Source organism: Lynx rufus, unplaced genomic scaffold, assembly GCF_022079265.1.
Source record: "Lynx rufus isolate CCGP_SWC_20201006 ecotype Redwood Valley unplaced genomic scaffold, mLynRuf1.p SCAF_8, whole genome shotgun sequence".
NCBI lineage: Eukaryota > Metazoa > Chordata > Mammalia > Carnivora > Felidae > Lynx > Lynx rufus.
In genome coordinates this window covers 119,780,594-119,796,175 of record NW_025814896.1, presented here as the reverse complement: position 1 = coordinate 119,796,175, position 15,582 = coordinate 119,780,594, and the positions used below count along the sequence as shown (strand labels likewise).

General features: G+C 50.1%; 1 protein-coding gene across 3 annotated transcripts in view; it reads right to left on the bottom strand.

Annotated features, from left to right (window-relative positions):
• Positions 1-15,582, bottom strand: part of OTOF (otoferlin) — a 93,291-nt gene that overhangs the window by 61,089 nt on the left and 16,620 nt on the right. For all 3 annotated transcript variants that reach the window (XM_047068712.1, XM_047068713.1, XM_047068711.1), the window contains exon 3: positions 2,130-2,218. In XM_047068712.1, the coding sequence (XP_046924668.1) occupies positions 2,130-2,218 (89 nt within the window). The remainder of the gene's footprint in view (positions 1-2,129; positions 2,219-15,582) is intronic.

Genomic DNA, 15,582 nt, shown 5'->3' with positions numbered 1-15,582 from the left:
CCACTGTCCCGTGGCCTCACTAGCCTCTCTGAGATTCAGTTTCCCTACCTGTGCAGCAAGGGTTGCCCTGGCTGACTTCTGAAGCTTCCGGAAGCTCTGACATCTGCGTGTGGGTCCTTGCTGGGGTGCCTGGATGTCTCTCCTGGCCCCCAGCTTCCAATTCTTCGTTTTCCACACCCACTTCGGTCTGCGTGTGGGCCCTTCTCTGTTCCTATTTCTTCTGTCCTCACAGGTCACCTGATGTCTCATCCCAGGGAAGAAGGTTTTGCTTCCTCTTGGGGGCTCCTGGTGGGGTATCTCACTAACTTCTCTTGTGGATACCAGAAGCAGCTGCCTGAATCATGTGCCACCCCAAGAGGCCAAGGGGAGGCCTCTCTGCCCTAAATTTCTCCCCTGTGGGCCTGCCAGCAGGCTGAAATTCCCATACCCCATGCTCAGCTGAGATGTCGTGGGCTTCCAATAAAAACCACAGAATCCTTGAAGTCCATGTTGTTCAGTCCATCTCAATCCAACACCCCCTTACAACATCATGGTCCACTCTCTGCTTGGCCTTTCCCAGTAATGGGGAGCTCGTTACTTCCCAAGAGCTCATTGGTTGGAGAGCTCAAGCTACCTTTCAGCTGTCTACTGTCTCCCAGCAATGCACCCTCGTCCTGGTCCTGCCTCTGGAAATGGCAGAAAACTTTCTTGGGGAACAGGCATGGTGACTTAGTCTCTCATTTTAGTACCTCTAGTGACCACCACAGTGTCTGTCTGGTACAGAATATTTGCTCAGTAAGTGTTTGGTGAGTGACTAGAAGAGTGGGTGGATGGATGGGTGGATGGATGGATGGATGGATGGATAGATGGAAGGATGGACCGAAGGATAGACGGAAGGATGGATGGAAGGATGGATGGAAGGATGGAGGGAAGGATGGAGGGATGGAAGAATGGACAGAAGGTTGGATGGAAGGATGGACAGAAGGATGGATATATAGATGGATGAACATGTCCTCTATGGTTTTCTCCTCCAGTTCTCATCCTCTTGTCAGATTTAAAGCCCCTTCCCTTGGCAACCACAAAGAGCTGACTACTGGTATTCTCTCCAACCAGCATGAGGGCATTGGAACCCTCCTCTCTCAACGCCCCTGCTCTGATTGTCCTCCTTCTATTAAAATTACCTAGGATTATGTCCCCCCTTTTTTTATTTGTAGTCTCCTCCCGCTGTTGAGTAATGCACTCTCAGTGAGTAGTATTTCCATGTTTTTCTGGACATGTTGCTCTTCAGCCATGACACCCTCTAGCTGGTATAAAAGCAATTGGTTTTTGACCCCCCAAATGGGACTTTACATTTTTTATGTGCAGCCACCATTCCAGACTCCTCAAGTCATTCTGAATTCTGAGAAGAATGGGCACTACTTTTACTGAACCCTTTGTAGTGATTGTGCTCATGTCATAGGCGTGTTCATTGAAGAATGTAAGCTCCATGAGGGCAGGCACTCGCTATCCTCAGCACCTAGTTCAGTGCCTGACACACAGTGGGCACTTAGTTAACATTTGGGGAATGAATGAATGGACATCTATATCCTTTAATTCTCACAGCTTCCTTTGAGATAAGTACCTACTCTTTCTACACATGAATATATCAAACACAGAGAGGTTATATAACCAGTTCCGGGTCACACAATAGATGACTGAACTGGAAATCTGAGGTGAGGCTTGCCTGACTCCCAAACCACCACACCAAACTGCCTCAGAGCCTCTCGTCCTCCCCGGGTATTGTCCTCAAGTTTGTCCTCAAGGCTACAGATGGCCCATTATATTATCTGCCATTATATTAACTCCTCTGCTGGGTAACTGTCACCCAGGATGGTGTAAATGGGGAGACTTACAGAAGGGGACAAGAAGCTGAGGTGGGGCTGGGGACAGAAATGGTGAAAGGGAGGATAGGGTGTTCTTGGCTGACAATGGTTGGGAGGGCTGAAGGACTCCGAGGACAGCATGAGAGGGCAAGGAGGGGTGTCTTTGATGATCAATCCAGGGTAGGCTGGGGGTGTGAGTCGCCTTTTAAACCCAAAGGAGAGAGCAGCCCAAGGAGAAGGGCAGGCCCCCAGCCCCTTAGGGCCCCACCTCTCCCACCCCACACTTACTTGTTGCTGAAGACTTTGCTATAGTTGAAGATCTGAATCTCCAGTATCTCATTGCTGTCAATGCTGCTGGCCACTGGCCACCGGAAGGTCTAGGAAGAGAGAGAGACAGCTGTGGTCTTAAATGGAAATGACAGGGAGGGGTATGAGGAGCGGGAGGGGGATTCCTTAAAGGTAGCCCTTCACATCGGCCCAGTGCTCCACAGGAATAAGTTTCACATCTAGAATCTCATTTAATTCCAACCAGCACCTTGTGACCCATTCCTCTTTCAAAGATGGCGCACAGAGAAGTCTAATGACCTTCCCAAGGTCATATGGTAAGTGGAAGAACTGAGGGCTGCTGACCAGGACTTCTGACTCTCAGCCCAACGCCTCGGGCATGCTCTGGAGTGGGTGGTGCAGCTGGGTGGGGGAGGCTGGGCTCTGGGGGAACAGCAAGGATTGTGGGAGTGGGCTTGTTTCTTGCTGCGCGCTGAGTGGAGTTGTAAGCTTCCAGCTCTCTCCTGCCAGAATCACGCTGGCCAGTCCAGGCTCTGCTTTGAGTGGGAGGTCCTGGGCTCCCCCATTAAGGTCAAATCACCCCTCCCACGGGTGATGTTAACTTTGGGGACAGATCTCAGCTGTGATCAGGGTCAGGCCCACAGAAGAGGGACAGCCTGGTTCCAATTCCCTGTTTCTAAATTTACTCTCACCACTTCTGTCTTGGCTTCATCATTAAATCGATTAATAATGATGAGCAGAAAGCTGAGTGGGATTTTTCCTGATGCCCTAGAAATGGCACTGTGGGCCCAAAGCCGGGGCCAAGGGTGCTAAGTACCCCATGGTCTAAAGACAGCTGCTGAGAGAGAGGCAGGCACCTCCCTCAGGGCTTCCCCGAGGGCCTGCTGCCGCCACCCCCCACCCGACCACCACCCTAGCCCTCCTTCTTCCTGGGATGTAAAGAAGACTGGGGAAGGGAAAGTTGGCCACGGTCATATCCTAGGCACAGTGTTTTTGCGGCACCTTGCCGGGAGAATTATTCAGAGAGACTGAGGCACCTTCAGGAAGGGGACCCTGGCTGACCCTTCAGGAAGGGGACCCGGGCTGCAGGGGGTAGATGTGGAGGGCCTGAGCCGGCGTCCTGCCCCACTCCATGTGCCGAGCCACCACAAGCCTGACAGAAGCGAGGTGTCAGGCTGGAGTAGCAGACCTTTCTGGACCGGACTTTTGGATGACTGAGAATGACCAGAAAGCTCTGAGGTCTGTTCCCGAAGCCGTGAAGAGATGGTATCCAGGGGGATTTTGACAGAACAGGTGGAAGGTGGTGACTTTTAAATTTGTTTCATGTTTCTACCCCACCAAAGCCAGACTGCTCGATAGGCTAGAAATAAATAGTAACGATAGTAATCTTAATCAGAGCTGCCATTTAGAGAGAACTTTTCATTATGCAGGGGGTCTGAATGCTTTAGATGCACTAATTCACTGAATACTCCAGCCCAAGAGGCTGCTCCTGTGTTCTCTTTTTCGAGAAGCCAGGTCTCACAGGGGTAACATGATTCAGAGAACTCTGTTGGTGGTGGCTGAGCAGGCTCAGGGGCGGCAGGGGCGGGGGGGGGGGTGGCTCTGAGAACTCGCCCCGCAAGCCATTCTGAAGCTTCCTTCCCCCAGACTGGGGACAAGGGGGACTGGGAGGCACCGGGCCAGCTTGGCAGGTCAATACCCGATGTGGACAGACCTGTCTCGGGAAAATGGCCCCACATCCCTCTCTTCAGTCCCGGGGAGGATTCGGCTGGAGTGGGCAGGTGAGGGAGGGAGAAGCAGCGGAAAGAGAGGGGGTGGAGGCTGAGGAGGGAGAGGGTTCTGAGCTGGGCCTGGGGAGGATTTTGGAGGCCATGGACACAGAAGGAGGGCAGGATGAGCGGGCAAGCCCGGCCCCGGGCCCGCAGGCCTCATTAAGCAGCTTCTGCCCTGCTGTCTGGATGCCTCGAGCTTGGCCAAGTATGTGGTTTCCTTAATGAAGTTGCTTTTAATTGAGCTGCAGGGAAACAAGCCAGATCGTGAATTCAGGCCCAACTCATTAGCCACGGTGCTGAGGGGAGAGGCCTGGGGAACCTCCAAGGTTCCGGTTTCCCTGGGCTGAAGGGGGCAGGGGTGTTTGGTCCACCTGAGGGTGTGTGGGTGGGATCTTGGGCTTTGGAAGGAGAGACAGATTAGGAGAAAAAGGACATGACTGTGGAAGTGGGACCGTGACAGGGAGGGGTGTTGAGCAGTGACATTAACAAAGTGACCACGAAGGATCAGCGGAAGTCATCTCGAGGAAAAGGGACCCAGACAAGGAGGCTGCTTGAGACTTCTGCTTGCCTACCCCTAGGCACGGACTTGCCTAGTGACTGGGGTGTGGTTTACCGTGTCACGGGGTGACAGGAACACCAAGCTGGTCGTCACGGGCCCTTGATGCACAGAGAGCAGGGGAGTCCGGGCGGGCCGGGGAGCGGGGCGTCAGCAGCCGGGTCTGCCGATGAGACTCCACAGGATGGGCCCCGGGGCACAGCTTGGGGTGCCCTTTCCGGGATTGATCAGGGGTTGCCCTTTCCAGAACTGATCACATTCAGTGCTTCCCAGAAGGAGCCCCAGGAGGAGGGAACAGGAGGAAGCAGATGGTCAGGTGAGGCTGGGGTCAGGGGACAGGGAGCGTGGACGCCAGGGACCAGGGCCGTCCAGAGGCTTTCACGTGGGAAGAGCCGGCCTAGTCCCCAGGGAGTCCTCGGGCCAGCCTCACTCGCTCTTCCCGCCCCTCACCTCTCTGGCTCCCATGTCCGCCCACCCCCCTTCTCTGTCCTCCTCTCCTGCTTCCCTGCTTTCTTCTCCGCCTCGCCCCCATTACCAGCCTCTCTCAGTCCCTGTCCTTTCCTCAGTGGTTCTCCATCCTGCCTGTGCACAAAATCACTTCCAGAAGTTTTTAACCATCCCGCTCTGCCTCTGGAGGTCCGGGTGCGGGATGGTAGGCGCCTCTAGGTGCTCCCCCGTGAATCCAGGTCTGAGGCCCCCTGCTCGAGGGAAGGACCCTCCCGGGACAGTGAAACCCTAGCGTCTTCTCCCTCCCCCACCGCCATGAGGCGGAGCAGGCAGGCTGTGTCCAGCTAAGGGAAAGGACTTGGGGCCCCGGGAGCTCTTTGCTGTTCCCGCTTGGCCTCTTCCAGAAGCAGAGGCCTGGTGTTTGGTCCGCGTCTAAGTGTTCCTCGGCTCTTCCCTCCATTTTCACTTTTCTTTGGTGAAAACTTTTCCGTGGCTGGCCCACTGCTTCCCCAAATAGGCCTACATCCCCCTTCCCGGGACTCACATCTCCCTGGCTGTGACCCACGCGGCATTTCCAGCCACCTCCCTTCACGCAGCAAGTACCTACTGAGCCCCGGGAAAGGCAGTGAAGGACGTGCCCTGTGTCACTTCTCTCAGCCCCTCTGACAACCAAGAGGGTAGTCCCGGAGGTGCCGCCAGTTAACTGTGTGACCGAAGGCCACCCCTGGCTCTGTCTCAGCCTCGGCTCCCTCCTCGATAAAACAAACGAGGGCCACACTATCTCCCTCACGGGGCTGTTGAAAGAACCCAATGAGACCACCCAGGTGGGTTTTGTAAAGCGACAACACAACACTGCAGAAATCCGAGGCGTGGCTTATTTTGTTTGGTCGCGTTTTTCGTTTTTCCCCCGTGGGGACTTTCGACCTGTCTGGGGCTGACCCTCACCCCTCCCTGACCCTCCGCGGCCTCTCCCTCTCCCTCCATCACTTTCTGCCTTGGCCTGTGGGTTTCCCCTTTCTCTTTTACCAGAAAAGATGTCGTTTCTCATGGCCTCCTCAGTTTTGCTGTTACTTCCTCCCCAGTGGAGGGTGTCGTGCTCAGATGTGTATGGAGAATGAAGCAAGACCAGAGTGGGAGGTTTGGGGGTCTCAGGAGCTCCCGGACCTGTGCCCCCGGAGAGCATGTCTGGGTAGAACGAGATACTTCTCCGAGCACTTTCCGCTAAGAACTGAGGCTCACAGCGACGTGGCCAAGATGGGATTCTTTTACACATGGGGAAGCGGAGGGCATGAACCGTGTCATAGGGCACACAGGCAGTTGGTGGCAGAGGTAGGATTTGAACTCAAGTCTCCTGATACTTAGCTCAGGGTTTGACCCACCAGCGAAACCAGGGAGATTCGCTGAGGGGGTCTGTGGCACTGACAATCCTTCTAGATCGACAGGAACAAGAACGTTTATTTATTGAGGGCTGACCATGCGCCAGGATTCGGCTACATGCCTCATACACATTACATAATTTAGTTCCCATTTTGCAGATGAGGGAACTGAGGCTCAGACAGGATTGGCCCAAAGTAATTCAGCTGGTAAGTGGGAATGCAGCTTAGTATTTGAGATTACGGTTAGACCCTCTCAGAAGTCAATTACTAGGTAAAGGAGTCCAGGCTACCCTGCTGGAGAGACCATGTAGTGAGAGGTCCTGGAGAACGTGTGGCCACAAGGAGGCCCAAGGTGCCCCAGACAACAGTCAGCACCGACTGTGCTCCCAGCCGGACGCAGAGGAGCTGCCCAGCTGAGCCCAGTCCACTCACACAAGCGTAAGAAACACTAGAATGTGGATATCTCAGTCCCTGGATTTTGGGCTGCTTTGTTCCACAGCAGTAGCTAACTGTGACACTCTCTCGAACGCATGCCAATCCCTCGAACAGTCAGACTCACGTCAGGGAGGCCTGGCAACAGTGGTGGACCTGTGCTCCCTGCCCTCCACACACTGATGCTTTGCTCCCTCTCCTTCTGTTGCCCCAAGAACTCCAGGGATAGCTTGCTGCTCTCTGAGCAGTTCAGAGCATGAGCAGAGTGGACAGGCCTAGTTTCTTTCGTCTTGTTCATGGAGGTGTCCCTACATCTGGCACAGGGCCTGGGACACAGGAGGCACTCAACAAACGGACCTCGACTGGCTGGCTGGGCCGTGGCACTGCTCCCTGCTGGCGGGTGAGCGCGGGTGGGTTAGTTCACCTCTCCACACCTCAGCTTGCTCTTGAGGGTGACCGTCACGGTACTGTTTCTCTGGGGTTACCGCGAGGCTGGGGCAACACGGCCCAGAGCCTGGCCCAGGGTAAGAGTGCAACCAACATGGCCGCTTATTAATGTGATTCGTCTCGTATCATTAGTTCCAGGAGCCGGGGGCAAGGCCTGGCATTGTTGGACATGGCACTCTAGGAACTGCAGGAGGCTCCTGAGAAGAAAGGGCCTCTCCCCAGCCTGAGACAGCACTGGCACGATTTTCTTTCCGTGGCCACAACAGCTGAAAGTTGTGCCTTCTATTTCTGGAGGTGCCCTGAACATGAGTGACCCAGAGACTGGGCCAATTTAATTTTCCACGCCACGTCAGCATCTAAACACTGTGGGGGACTCAGACAGCAGCTAGGCCAAAAACTGCCACTCAAGATGTCACGGGCCAGGAAGCCTCATGCAAATGTTTCCCGAGCACCTTCTGGGTTTGCTGAGCACCTCCTTGCTCAAGGCTTTGTATATGGCAGTGTGGGCAATACAGAGTGCAAGCATGTTTCCTAGTTCTTTGGGAGTTCCTGGATAGTTCTGGAGACACCCACGGACCTGAAATCGCCACCCCTGATAGGAACACTGACAACAGTAAGGTGGCAAGTGTTAGGGGCAGAAGGGGGAAAGGAGGAACCCTGGCAGGAGGAGGGGGTCTCAGGATCCTCAGGAATGAGGAGCTGTGACCTGGTTCGACAGCTCCAGGCTTGGGCCCGACCTGGCAGGTGCTGGCCGGGGCGGCAAAGTTTTGCCTCCTATCAGCCCTGGCGATCTAGAACCCATGGAAAGGTTTCCCTGATGCAGGACGGAGAATGACCTGGATTCTCCTGAGCTTCCCTCACTGACTAGGTCTGGAAACAACCCCAATCAGCAAGACAATGAACTTAAAGGGACAGTCCTCTAGATTTGAGGGGGGGGCGGAACTGGAGCGTGTTGCAAAGCTTTAGGAAAGAGATTGTTTGGCAATGTGAAGAGCCAAGACTCAAGCTGGGTTCATTCTTATGTTCGTTCTTTTGCGTGGCAATATTCCCTGTGCCCTGTGCTGGGTACCAGGCCAGCGATGAACCAGTCAGGTGCATTCCTGGCCCCATGGAGCTCACAGCCCGTGACTTCCAGGGACAAGCAAAGTGGGCAGGTGAGGCCAGCCCCTGTCCCCCACTCCAGGCTGATGACTTCTCCCTCCTCTGGGTTCAGAAGACCCGTGGTCTACCTTTGTCTACACCGGGTCCATCTCCCCACTGGACTGAGCCCCTCAAAGGTAGGACTGAGTCGCATTCACTTTGCAAGTGACCAGGGGCTCTGGAGTCACATAGACTTGGGTTTAAATCCTGGCTTAGACCCAGGCTTGGGGTGTGCTAGGGGGACCACTCCCATTCCTCCAGGGCAGGGGCCTCTGCTAGCTACTGGCCTGGCATAAAGGCTCATGTTCTCTCTCTCTCTCTCTCTCTCTCTCTCTCTCTCTCCCCTCCCTCCTTCCCTCCCTCCTCCGGAGCTGTAGGTTAAATGCAGGATCTCAGGTTCCAGCCTCAGGGAAAGGAGACACCTTATCCAGGTTCTGTTTCCACCCATTGTTGTCAGAAGCATTGTCTTTCCTCCACGGCCACCTCCTCCCCACTCAAGTTCCTCAGCCCAGCCTGCAGCAGCCCCTCTCACCCTTGTCCGAGCACAGAAGGGAGAGATATTTGCTGTCTTGTCTTTTATTTCATTTTTCAGCCATGTGACTATTCTACAAGGTAGTGCGAGGAATACATCCCATTTTACAGAAGGGGAATCTGGGGCCCAGAGAGGTTGAGGGCCCAGCCCAAGGTCACAGAGTTTGTAAATACCTCAGTGAGGACCGTAGCTCGGTTCTCATGACTCCCCGGCCAATGCGCTCTGTACCTCCCTGAGCTGGTTCCTAAGCCCCGGGCACGGTAAGCAAGTGTGAGAAAAGAGACTTTCTGAAAAGCCAAGATGCCTTCAGAAGTTTTGCGAGGGGTAGATGAGGTTCTTTTTCCAAGTTTGTTCTGGAACCACAGACAGGCTGGTTCTTTCAGGGACCAGCAAGAGAGTTCATGACTTGCCCACCCCAGTCTGCAGAGACAGGTGTAAGCATGGGTGCCCTTCAAGGCTCTCTTTGGGGGCTGAGCTGACCCAGGCCCTGGGGCCCTCCCTGAGTAGGGGGTGGGGGGGCTGCCTTCCCTGCTTCGTGGGGGTGCGTTGCTGGCCACTTGTCAGAGGGAGGGGTGGTGGCAGGGGGCACGGAAGGACCCAGTAAGGCCTTGCAAGGGTGGTGGGAGGGTCAGGCCCAGGAGCAGCTTCCGGCAGCTGCATCCACAGAGGACTCATAATCTAATCTGAACATGAACTTCGAACCCTGGCTTTGCCTGGCCCCATTCCACCAAGTGCCGGTGGGCTCCCCACTGTGACAACCAGAAGTTTCCCAGTCAGCTCGCGAGTGGGTGGAATGTTCCCCAGGTGAGGACCACTTCTCCCCAGCTTGGGGCTACTCTCTGACTCTGGCCATGTGCTTTTGCTCATTACTCCCTGGCTTCTGTGCGCCGCCCCTCCCCTCCCCCCCCCCCCGCCCCACCATGGAACCAGAGGCTCCCCCGTGGCCACGTTCCTACGTGGATTCTCATGTGCTGTCAAGCTGCTTCCCCCTCTGGAGTATCCTAGCCTGTCACACAGGAGGCACTCAGAACGGGGCGCCGTGTCGTGTTGGGGCCAGAGGGACTGACTCTCCACCTGCCCCATGTCGAGCGGCATCGGGAAGAGAGAGGACACGGTGATTAACTTTGAATGTCATGTATACCTGTGGCTCAGGTATCCTGGGTGCCGTGAATGGAAAGGGGTGGTAGTGCCCTTGGAAGGGGCATCAGGTTGCTCACTGGCTGAGGCCTGGGCGAACAAGTCCCCTGGGAGATGTGATGAGAAGGAGGCAGTCAGACGCTCTGCCTGGACGACTGGGGGCAGAGGCCCAGGGAGGCAGGATTGTGAGGGACTGAGCCAGGGGGCCTGTGTCTTCATGCAACCAGTCTCTCCTCTCAGAGCCCTGACTGACGAACTGGGGAGGGGAAGGGAGCATAGGTTGCACAGCCGGGCCAGCCTAAGGCCAGGATGCTGGCTTAGTATGCAGTAATGGGTCCACCTTTGCCATCATCCTTCATTCTGTTCATCGTTTGACAATAACTTCATATCCATCATTAGCCCCATTTGACACATGGGTAACAGAGGCTTAGAACCTAAGGCTGAAAGTCACACAGCCAGGAGGGGAGACCTCCAGAACAGAATTCTCCCTGGGGAGGGCAGAGCCTGCAGGCGGTGATGGCCAATGGCTGCTTTTGAGCGCAGGAGAGAAGGTCAAGTGCTTGCTTCTCTGCGCCTGTGGCTCTGGGCCTACAGACACAACCACACTGTGTGGGATGGGCCCAATGCGAGGAGGAGACAGGGGTTCTGGGTGGCCCCTCAGCCTGGTGGCGTCTCAGCTAAATACCAGCATCAAAGGGAAGAGTCTGCCATGAGGCCCTTCCCAGCGCAGTTGAGCCAAACACGAGAAGCAAAGCCCAGGAAAGTAGGGGCAAGCTATTCTGGGGGTCACAGTAGAGCTTTCGTTTCAGGCCAGGATGGTAACTTAAGACTGCTGGTTCTCACCCCAAAATCAACCCTGGAGAAACTATGGAAGCCAAAGGGAAATACGGATTCTAGGAAGTAATAAACAAACAACTGTGAGAACACGAGACCAAAGCCTCTTTGAGCAGATCTGTGGATCTGTGTGGGAGGAGGACGGAGGCTGCCCAGCAGAAGAGGTTGGGGAGCAGATTCAGCAGTAGGATAGCAGGTGGGAGAAAAATCTTCCTGGATTCTGCGCTGACCAATCCCTGCCATCACCTTCGGGCGATCACTGCCTGCTCCTTTACTCATGAAATGGTGACGACAGCCCTACTGCGATGACGAAAATAGGTGGAGGGGCGCCTGGGGGGCTCAGTTGGTTAAACGTCCGACTCTCGCTTTCGGTTCAGGTCACGATCTTGCAGTTGCGCGGGTTCGAAGCCTGCGTGGGGCTCTGCGCTGATGGAGCAAAGCCTGCTTGGGATTCTCTGTCTCCCTCTCTCTGCCCCTCCCCGACTCGCACTGTCTCTGTCTCTCTCAAAATAAATAAATAAACTTTAAAAAAAAAGAGAGAGAGAAAGAGAGAGAATATGTGTTCATGGACCTCCTTTCAGCGAAACCCCAAAACTACTTTGTTAAAAAATCTAGCCTGCTTTCTGTGAACCATGCTTCTCCTTAAAGGCTTAGCGATGAGACCCTGCCTGTTTCTGCGGTGACTGGGGCGCCCCTGGTACTCATGCCTGCCCTTCAACCCTTAGGGCCTGACCCAGCTGACCTCTGATGCTTCCCCAATACTGGTTACCAGACAGAGTGACTGATACCACGAGCACTTGAATAGGGCAAAGTAAATAGACCCTTGGAGAGACATCTCTTAAAGAGGCAAGACCATGCGCTGAACGGTATATTCCAACTGAAGCACGATCATTAGAATAAAATGGACCATTTTGGCATAGATTCGCAATATAAAACAAGAACAAGGGATCATAAGAAAAAAAGAACAAATTAGTAAATTGGAAGATCATTTTGAAGAACTCTCTCAGAAAACAGCAGCAAAAGACTGGTAGACAAAAAAACCCATAAAAGCTAAGAAATGGCAGCTAGATGTTCAAGTGGTGGCATCTGATAATAGGAGTTGCAGAGGAGAGAACAATATAAAAACTGAATGGAAGGAATATTTGAAAAAGAATAATGCAGACAGGATTTTCTATAATAAGTGAAAGATGAAAAGCCTTGGATTTGAAAAGAGCTCACAAAATAGTGCAAAACAGGAAAGATAAGAAACCCCGCAGTTAGACACATTATAATACAATTTGAGAATATCAAAGATAGAATTATACTTTCTTTTCCAGAGAGAAAGAAAAGATCCCGCACAAAGGTACAAGAGCCAGATGGCCATCAGACTTCTCAACAGTAACAGGCACTGATGGTTTTGAAGTTGTAAAGGAAAGAATTTTGAGCCTCGAATTTTGTATCTAGTGAAAGTCTCATTGAGATCTGAATAAGAAACTGTCCTCAGATTTACAAAGCTTTAGAAGGTTTGCTACACAAAGACCCAATTTGAAACCGCTTTTAGGGGAAGTACTCAAATACGAAGAAAAACAATGCCAAGAGAGGCTTCAAGAGATAGGAGAAGTAAAAGTGATCAGATATCTTGGTAAAAAGACTACTACTGTCCTCAAAAAGAAAAAGAAGGCTTGGACAAATAAAAGAAAAGGAGAAGACACATTCATAAGAACCTAGAATGAAAACTGTATAATTTAGGGGCATTTGGGTGGCTCAGTCCATTGGGCTTCTGACTCTTGGTTCCAGTTTGGGTCATGATGGCAGGGTCGTGGGATTGAGCCCCGGGTTGGGCTCCATACTGAGCATGAAGCCTGCTTGAGATTCTCTCTCTTTCTCTCTCTCTCTCTCCCTCTGCCTGTCTCCCCCACTTGCACTCTCTCTCACTCTCTAAAAAATGTATAATCCAGACTGTGTGGGCTGAGGAAGGGAAATCAAAGAGACATAGGAGAGTATTACAATACTTGTCATGATAGGGGGAGCTATAATTACCGATTTGTTTTTCAGCCATGGACAGAGATACATAAACATGACTAAGGAATGGTGACTGCCTGGGAAACAAACATAGAAGGTATAACTTTTCACCTCACAAAAGAAAACCTGATCTAGCCAATGGAAAGCTGGAAAGGAGAAAACAAAACAACAAACAAAAAGTTCAGTAAATGGAAAATATAAAATAAAATGATAGTAGAAATAAAAATAGCGATTACGATAATAGCAATTACAATAGATGTAAATGAAAAAAGCTAATCAAAGCACGAGATTCTCATATTGGGTGAGAAAAATTAATCTAATAATGCAAGCCCTAAAAAGACACACTTGAATTTAAAAGCATAGAAATATTGAAAATGGAAACATGAACAAAGATATACCAAGAAAATAAAAGAATTAAAAAAGATATACCAGGCAAGTGAACCAAAATTAGCTGAGATAGTAATCTTAACATCTGATAAAATAGAAAGTAATGGAAAAAATACTGTAAGAGACAAAGAAGGATATTAAATACCAGTAAAAGGAAAAATAAGCAAGTAGACATAGCCATCAAGAACATATAGAACTTACTAGTAATACAGTTTCAAAGCACATCAAGGAACAACTGACAGCCACAGGAAGAAACACACAAATCAACAATTGTAGAAGTGGGTTTCATTGCAATCATTTTTGAAACTGATAGATCAAGTAGAGAAAAATAAAGCAGAATATGTGAAGAACCGAATAGTATAACTATGAAGACTGAACTTACATCATACAAGCTTGAAGTGACATTGCTCTCTCTAGAGAATCCTGCACTGAACACATTCCTTGTAGGCAGAGGGACCATTTATGACCATGAATAGAGGCCATCACCGTGGTCTCAATAAATTCCAAAGGATCAATATCATACAGACGAAATAAAAGTAGAAATAAAAAAATAAGGAGCTAAAACATCATATGTATTTGGAAACTAAGTAACATATTCTTATTGAGTTAACTCTTGGATTTAAAAGAAAATTATGGGTCGCTTGGGTGACTCAGTCGGTTGAGTGCCCGACTTCAGCCCAGGTCATGATCTCGCGGTTTGTGAGTTCAAGCCCCACATTGAGCTCTGTGCTGACAGCTCAGAGCCTGGGGCCTGCTTCGGATTCTGTGTCTCCCTCTCTGTCTGCCCCTCCCCTGCTCGTGCTCTGTCTCTCTCTATCAAAAAATAAATAAACATTAAAAAAAAATTTTTTACTAAATAAAAAATAAAAGAAAAGCATAAAGGAGTATAAAAAATGTTTAAAGCTGAAGATATGACAATACTACATATAAAATTTTGTAGGATGTGGTTAAAACCGTGTATAGGGGCTCCTGAGTGGTTCAGCCAGTTGAACATCTGACTCTTGATTTCGGCTCAGGTAATGATCTTGAAGTTTATAAGATTGAGCCCTGCTTCAGGCTCTGCACTGACAATGCAGATCCTGCTAGGGATTCTCTCTCTCCCTGTCTATCCGTCCCTCCCCACTCATGCTCTCTCTCCCTCTCAAAATAAATAAATAAACTTAAAAAAACTGTATATAGAGCAAACTTTATATCTTGAAACATGTTTATCAAGGAATAAAAAAAGTTAAACATAACAGGCTTAGCACCCAGCTCAGGAAGTTACAAAAAGAGGCACAGAGGAAAACAAAATAAACAAGGAGGAGAGAAATAATTTAAGAGGACAGAAATCAATGAAATGGAGAACAACAGAAGAGATTAATGATCCAAAAGGTGGTTCTTAACAAAGATTAATAAGATAAACGGATCTTTAGCAAGGTCAAGAAAAACAGAACGAAGACACAAATAAATTCAGTATGGAATACAAAAGGGGAAATAACCATGAGCACAAAAAAGATTTTAAAACAATTTTAAAACTTTACCTGCAAATAGGTACTAGTAAATTTGAAAGCCTAGATGAAACGTCAAAAGGTCTAGAAAAATATAGAAATCCAAAACTGGTGCAAGAAGACACAGAGAAATTGAAAAGGGGGCCGAAGAGCCCCCTCCCCAAACCATCCAGACTTAGATGAAAGCAGGACTTCTAAAGGAGAGGAAAGCCTTCTCTAGGCCAGCAATAACCAACTGAAAAATGTAGTAAAAGTAAGACACCATTCGTGACAACAATAAAACCAGGAAGCATCTAGAAAATAATCAAGATTATATGACTCCTATGCAGAAAACTTAAAAATGCTAGTAAAGCATGGTGGATAATTTGAATAGATGATTTAATAGTATAAAAACTCAATATCTTCCTAAGTTAATTTCAAATTTAATCCAAATTCCAGTTGGGTTTTGGAAGGATTTCATAAACTTGCTTTAAAATGATCTGGAAGAATAAAGGTCCACAAATAGTTCAACCTTGAAAAAGAATAGTTCCCTTGAGAGTACTTGCCTCATTAGATACTAAGACATACAAAAATGCCATATTAATGGACACAGTGTGGGAAAGTTCAAAAACAGACAAACAGATTAAAGGGATAGATTAGTAGGCTGAGACACAGACCTTAACATACAATAAGTGGAGAGAATATAATTGCTTAGCAAGTTGATGTTATGAAAAGTGGCTTCTTATATAGAGAAAAATAAAATGATCCCTCTCTAAAACCACACACAAGGTAAAAGATTCCACATACATAGAATCAGAAAATGTAGGGAAATATATATGTAACCTAGAAGACTGGAAAGACATCTTCAACAAAACTTGAAAACACACCAGGATTAAGGACTTCTAGTCAATGAGGGGGCAAAGTTAGGA